The sequence below is a fragment of the Rhamphochromis sp. 'chilingali' genome (genome assembly GCF_963969265.1).
Source record: "Rhamphochromis sp. 'chilingali' genome assembly, chromosome: 14".
Classification (NCBI taxonomy): domain Eukaryota; kingdom Metazoa; phylum Chordata; class Actinopteri; order Cichliformes; family Cichlidae; genus Rhamphochromis; species Rhamphochromis sp. 'chilingali'.
This window is the reverse complement of record NC_137941.1, coordinates 25598470-25605990: the sequence shown is the minus strand read 5'-3', so window position 1 is coordinate 25605990 and position 7521 is coordinate 25598470. Positions and strand designations below refer to the sequence as shown.

At 42.2% G+C, this 7521-nt stretch overlaps 1 protein-coding gene across 5 annotated transcripts in view; it reads right to left on the bottom strand.

Annotated features, from left to right (window-relative positions):
• Positions 1 to 270: 270 nt before the first annotated feature.
• The window catches only part of satb2 (SATB homeobox 2), a 57484-nt gene continuing 50233 nt past the window's right edge, over positions 271 to 7521 (bottom strand). For 4 of the 5 annotated variants that reach the window (XM_080903079.1, XM_080903081.1, XM_080903077.1 and 1 more), the window contains 2 exons: positions 2806 to 3009; positions 271 to 2708 (listed from right to left, as the gene is read on the bottom strand). In XM_080903079.1, the coding sequence (XP_080759205.1) occupies positions 2214 to 2708; positions 2806 to 3009 (699 nt within the window). In that variant the 3' untranslated portion in view covers positions 271 to 2213. The remainder of the gene's footprint in view (positions 2709 to 2805; positions 3010 to 7521) is intronic. The other variant, XM_080903078.1, reaches the window with a different exon arrangement.

Below are 7521 nucleotides of genomic sequence, written 5' to 3'. Positions count from 1 at the left end.
TTTGTTTTTATGTCAGCTTCCAGCAGCTCTAATCGTGTGGCACAGCAGAGAGAAAAAATGCGAGCTGAGAGTGCTGGCAGCCTTTCTGTCTAAATTATTGTCACTCTCTCTGGCTTATTAGAAAAACCAGCCCCAGAGGCTTTACACAGACCTTTAATTGATTGGTCTAGCAAAAGGTTTAGCCCAGTGACAATCTGTGTGTCTTTATGCTCTGGGGTGTTTGAGAGGATGTATAAAATAGAAGTAAAAACAGACACTTTTTGAATTCACAAGTTTTAATTCACTTCAACACTGAACTGAACTAAGATTTCATCAGAACTGCATTTGAGTCTAACCCTGATTCCTGTCATACAGAAAAGCACAACGTAATGATATAGAGTGATTGACGTAAAAATTAAAAAGGCAGGTCGTCTTTCTGAGTGTAGCAGCCGATCGGGATAGTCAAACGAGACACTATCCATGCTCAGATATTGTTTTCAACATACTATTTACTTACACATCTGCAAGAGACACCAAACAAAGAAAGAAAAAGAAAAAGATATTTGCTTTCTTTTTAAATAGTCTTGTGACTGAATTTGCTTTTCACAATAAAATGAACCGATTCCACTGAGTTGTCTTAAGGAAAAAAAAATCTCCAAACTGGCTCAAACAATTAAACTCACTCAGCAAAATAAAAGTATATCAACAACAATTTATCCCATGTCGGGTATTTACAGACATTAAAAGTGAAGAACAGAGTAAAACCTGCCACATTTCTTTAATGGCTCATAAAAGTAGATTGTCATCAACTGCAGAAAAAAGCACATTTTTACTTTCTTCTTTTTCCAGCAAATTTTCTATTTATGTGAAAAAGAACTATAAAAAAACCCAAAGAAAACTGGCATAATACGACTTGACAGGGCTTTTTTTTTTTCACCCAATAACACTCAGTAACTGCTTCTTTTATTTTCTTTCGCTCTCTCCGCTCCTCTTCTTCCTCTTCTTGTAGGGCAGGGCACTCTTAATGTCTCTTGTTATCCAAACAACCGCCCAGTTCTGCAAACCAATATTTAAAACCATGGAAATAAAAACTAAAAATAGCACGCAATGACAGCATCTCTAACCATAATAACAACAATAATAACAATAATGATAATAATAATCATGGATAAAGATAGCAATAAATAGGGTTGGTGAAGTTTAAGTGCGGGTAGGTGTGGTGAAACACAAGACTGTGGGCACCAATTAGAGAGAGGAGAGGAGGCGGGAGGGAGAGAGTGAGATGGAGAGGAAGAGTGGAAGGGGTGGACTACCACATAGAGAAAGACTGATTGTTTGCTGCTCTGTTTCTTCTTTCCTAACATTTTTTCCCTCTTGCACACGAATGTGAGGGTCCCTCCACGCCACATCCTCTTCGCTGTCCTCCTGCCAAACTGTCCACTGCTCCTCTCCACACTCAGTTTTAAACAGTTTGTCTTTTGCAGCTTTGAGCGGCGAGACAGATGGATGGGAGAAGGGGGACGAGAATACAGCACATCCACTAAATATCAGGGTCCTTGTGATCAGTAAGTGCTAGATTGGACTATTCTGGAGTGTGACTGTGAGGCAGAGGCAGGGAGTATGTGTGTGTGTGTATGTCGGCCTTTACCACAATGAAATAAAGCTTGAAGATGCACAGAGAGTGCTGTGTACCTGTGGTCTCAGGCAGGCAAAAGTATTAGCAACATCAGCGTGTGTCCTGAGGATTTCGTCGTTTTTGTCGAGGACCCAGCCCACCAATTAAGTTCTATATGACTGTGCTCTGTCTTTAAAGAGGAGGAGCGTGGCTTTCCTGGCTGATTAGGATAAATTGGTGCGATTGTTTCGAGGTCAGAGTAGAAAAAGTATTTCCTACGAATGAAAATCTGGGGTGAATTATTTAAACGTTCCTCGGGGGAGTATTCTTTCACATTTATACAACTACTGCCGTATCACAGCACACCAATAACCTGTTTTCTTCTACTGAGGTAATTTCACTCTACAAATCTGCGTTTGGTACTGTACACAGTCTGTCTGATCATTTCAGATGTACAGTGTTTCAGCCCAATGCTGTCTTGGTTAATGTGCCTGGGTAGACGTTAACCTTCCTTTGCTGCCACCCTCCATAATTTCTTGAGTAATTCCTCACTTCCTATCACAGAACATATGTTTCTCGTGCTTCTCTCTTTATCTCTGTCCTCTCTGTTCGTCAGTCTCTACCTCTGGTAGTCAGCCTGCTCTCGAGGACTGGATGAGGAGCTCCCGGGTGCAAGAGGTCCACTAAGCCTGCCTTGCCCCTTGTCCTTGCAATCCTCCTGAGCCGCATTGGACCCTAAAGACAACTGGCTGGAGTTGGAGCTGGAGGATGTCGGAGGCTGGTTCAGCCCCCCACTGCTCCCACTGTTCCCCTCAGTGGGCTGGTAGATCTCCTCAGCCCCATCCTCGCTCGACTCTGGGTCCTCTGAGCCCGAAAGCAACTCCTCTTCCCTGTACTCGCTGACATCAACCCCTCCAGTGGCGGCAGCACCCTCGCCCAGGTCTTTGAGGCGGCCGTGGTGCTTGACGTGATACCGCTGGTTCTGGAAGAACTTAATGATGGTGTGTTTGGGTAGGTCAAGCTGTGCGGACAAAGTATGAATAGCCTCCTGGTCTGGGTACAGGCCAACATCCTGGATGAAGCTCTGCAGGATACCCAGGGCCTCTAGAGAAATCTAGAATACACACAGCCAAGTGTCAAAAACTAGATAAAGAAATGAACAAACCCACATAACAAAATGCAGAATGGGAAAACACGATAACCATCGGTACCTTGGTGCGCGATCGGGGCTTCTTGTTGCTTCCAGCACCGCCAACAGTGCCAGATGCAACACCTGTAGGTCCTCCACCCATATTCTGTGACCTCTCTTCATTCGCTGGGGCAGACAATGGTTCTTCACGCATTGGAGACAGGTGATGCTCCTTCATGGGGCCTGGGGGTGGCCTGTGAAGTGCCTGGCGAGAAAGGCAAAAGAGCTGATTAATGGGGCACAGTGACCCCTGATCAAGACTGCAGCCAGGAGCGAGAGTGCACACTATTTGATCTAAATGTATATAAATGTGTTGTATGAGCATTTATGTGACCGTGGGTTTTTGCACTTTATGCCTCACATTTGATCAGAAATACAGTTTTGCACCTGATAAGTGTTATATTCAGTTTACAAAACCCTGTATGTTACATAACATCTTATAAATCATCCAGTATACCGCCCTCCACCTGCAGTACACAGTAGCCAGGGCTGCAAGGTGAACACAGGGTGAGAACAAGTGCTCACAGTGTCATGGTCTATTAAGCTGCTCCAAGGCTGGCATTCAAACACCAATGCATCCTGGTTACCTTTGACCTAATGTGTGTAAGATTAGCTCTAGTAAAACGCCAACCACCTGTTTGCCAGGAAGTCTCTTATTTACAAACTTATGAGACCCAATCACTATTTAACCAGCAAATTCAAAGCCTCAGAGGGGCAGAGGGTAGAGGGGGAATGAGGACAAAGGAGTCATCATCTGCAATTGGTGCTTAGATAAGGTCAGCAGAAAGCAGCTATTGTTGTAGTTTGATAGTAGAGGACAGGAAACACAAGGAGGAAAACTTGTGAGAGTAAATGAACAAAAACACAACAGAAGAACATATAAGGTACCAAAAAACCAGCAGATAGAGATAGAGCAGAATCAAAACAATTAACTTCATTAGACTGTAACTGACACTCTATTAAACGGACACACCAACAGAACTGCTGTTACTTGATAACATAGGGAATTGGTATCATCACCATATTTATGAACAAAAGAGCTCCAGAATCGAGAAACTGAAAAACTTCATGTTATCTTTTACTTGATTAGACTTGTATTTATAACAAGTATTCAATAATTAATCAATATTTCATATACAATATACGCTGGCTCTCTTTTAGAACTTCTCTTTTAATAAAGGGGTAAACAGGAGTTTAAAAAAGCATATTCATTGTAAACTACTTCAGCACATTAACTTAGTCACTGTAAGATCAAAGTACATTAGCACTGCTTTTGTGCTCATTTGATCATAGAGGCTATTTTTAGGAGTATTTCATACACATCATGCTAAAAACAAATTTTTCCTTGTTATAGTTACTCGTCAGGAGAAGCCTCCAGACTGGCTGGCTGGTTATTGATCTGTTCTTAAATCTGATCTGGTTGATTTTTACTTTCATATAAAATGAAGACATTGTGTCAAACGCAGCCTGATGAACCAAAACTTAGTTTAAGAAAAACAAAAACAAAACTTCTACTATTGCTGCTTGAACAGCTGGTGCAAGTGTACCTGGGTTTTTATCAACTCAGATTATTCAGTAATCCAGGTTATGACACAAAGAGCTCAAAGTTTAGCAGGATTTATGTGTACAGAGAGCTGCAATAGAAATACATAGAAAAGCGGAGCTTGTGCCGAGAGGATCCTCTGGCTGTCAGGATGGGCCTGATGGCCGTGTGACAGCACTGAGGAGGGCCGGATGAAGTGTTCGGAGGGAACGTGGGGACTTTGGTTGTTTGTCAGAAGGTAGTGGCTGTTGTGAGAGCGTTGCGGTTCTGTCCCGCCCGCTCACTTTAAGAGCAGGGAGGGGCCTCCCCACTGGAATGCCCAGCTATAAATCTGTGGCGCATTAAAATTAAAGGACCCACATAAAGATAATAGTCATTCACTTTTCTCTCCCTCTTTTCAATAATAACAGGGTATTACTTAAATAATATCGAGGGCAGGCTAGACCATGAAATTGCTCCAATTTCATTTCTGGGGCTTTATTTCTGCAGAGGGGGGGGCATTTACAGGAATTCTGTAGGTTTTTCCTTATTTTGCCATTTTTCAAATTGACGGTTTTAGATATTGAAGAAAAAAACAGAAGACTGTAAGAATGCGACAGACTAGCAATACAAAGTTAGAGGCAAAGACCGAAAAGAGAGGAAAAAAAAGAGTCTATCCCTGTTCTAATGAGGACCACACAGCCACAAATATCCCCCATACAAACATACTGAGACACTTAATAGCTAAATTGAGGGTAAACCATAGAGGGGATTGTGAAACCTACCACCCCAAACACACTCCCACACAGACCTTCATCATTTCAATGCTTATTTGAGCTGACGGCAGGGACTCTCGGATCAGGGGCCGCACATGCATGCATCGACAGAGGAGCCTGGACTCCTACATGTTATAACGGATATGTTTGAAAGCAGAGGCGAGCACACAGGGCTCCTTCAAAGTTCACCTCCAAATGCTTCTTATCTGTTGTCTTATTCTGCCATACCTGAAGCTTTTCTGTCTCTACCTCCTTTCCACGTCTGTACTCACTTCTAATGCTTCAGGACACTAATCAGAATCAGAATCAGAATACTTTATTGATCCCTGGGGGAAATTATTTTTTGTTACAGTGCTCCATTTTAAACCATAATGAAGCGAGTCCCGGCCAACCCAACACGACTCCAAAAATTCATAGATGCCAGGAACCCCTGCTCCCACCTCCCCGTGTCCTCTACCTACACCACTCTCTAACTACTTTCTGCAAGCCCTGATTCAGTATTTAAAATAAATGTTTGTACCACACCAAATTTGATTTACCATTTATAATAAATTAGGATCCTAGTTGAATTTTGAGCAGTTCAGCATCATGATCAAACACTTTTGTTGTATATTTTTCCTAAAAACTAGTTTCGACTCGATTTGTTTTGATTGCCTTTTGCATTTTCCACTTTTTACGACTTCAGTCTAACCCTCTGTGTCTTTGCTTCTTGAGCTCCACTATTTCTCAATTAATCACTTTGTTAATCACCGTCACCATACTGGATTCTGTCATCTTACAGAATCCAGTACGGCAAACTCTGGGTGTGTGAGAAAGTAAAAAAATCATGAAACCAATTTTTGGCGAAGGTAATTAAAAGCTAAAACTGAAAAGAAAATCAAAACAGCAAGCCGTGGTCATGTGTCATAGGGGGCTGACCTACAGTCTGGGGTTAGTTACCTAGACTAACTGGGCAAGCTGGAATCGTTGTAGATCACAGGCAAAGAAGTTCTGCTAAAATGCTTTTCATTGCCCAACTACCCATCATTTTTCATTGCCATATGAAGTTCACAATAATGATTCATAAGGCAGCCACCTCTCTGGTAATGATCTGGTTAAGTTTAGGGACCAAAAGTGCTGGGTTACAGTTTGGGAAAGATCATGGTTTGGGTTTAAAACCCATATGTCTAAGGGCAGGGAAAGATCATGGTCATAACTAAATGAGGACTTGCTGTACTCTGTTAAGGTCAGGAAAAGACTGTGGTGGTCACAGGCTCAAAGAAAACAGCAGCAGTTCATACATGTAAGAAACAGAAACATACGAACATGGTCTCCAGTGGAGAACGTGACGTGTTGATACGGCATCCTGATCCTGTTTTTAGGAAAACACCCACTGTGACATCCAGAAGTCTGATGTTGTAGATATCAACTTGGCTACTATTCAGTGTCGGAAAAATTCAGTATGCAACATATGAAAAAGTACATGAAAAGGAACCAAAATGCTAAGATGCATGCATTCAGTGGTACCGAGGAGTGCAACATGAACCCGGCTTTAGTTTGCATTTTTTAAACGTGAGCAATTTAGCTGTTAACGCGACCACTGTAGCATCATTCTGAATATAGACTATTAAAAAATTGTGTTTTATGATCTGACCGAGAAACCAGCGTATACTGCATGCTCAGTAACGTGCACTGGTTTATCCTTCCTGTTTTTCTAATGGGGAACATAATTGACATATTGAACATGATACAGTATTTAAAAAAGACTTGAAATTCACAAGCGAGAGTATAAACTCACCAGAGAAGCCTTTACTCGGGTCATAAAGTATTGGAGTTGCTGTCCCATTTTCGAATGAGCAAATTTACAGAAATATTCACCAAACGTAACATGTCAGACGTGATCTCGATTATGCTACAATTATTCTTAAACGTTTACAGTTTATTTGGCCTGTTTCACCTTTAGTCCCCCTTCCCATGCAGTCCAGCTTGCCTACTTCTCACCATTAAACGTTGGAAAGGACTACATGTCACTTCAGAGCAACACAATACAGCCCTGCTCTCCCAAAACCACAAGCACTGGAGCCCAGCGCCAGACCAGCTCTTCTTGTGGCATGATTCAATATTCCTGAAAAACATCCCCCCCTCTCTCTCTTTCCTTCTCACTTCTCCCCTCCCTCTCTCTGTCTTTCTCTCACTCTTCTGGCAGCGCCGTGAGTGCACTGCAGTGAAATGAAAAAGTTTTCTTTAAAAACGTAAATCAAGGCAAATTACGACGCAGAACTATGAAAGAATTATAGAACATGAAATATTCATCTTCCCCTTAATGAGCTCTGGTCCTGCAGGACCTCTAACTCTCGCTCTCTGTCTGTGTGTGTTTTGTTGTGTATGCGTGTGTGTGTGTTTGGTTGTGGGTGGGGGGGGGGGGGGTGACCACAAGAGACGGCATTAACACAGAGATAAA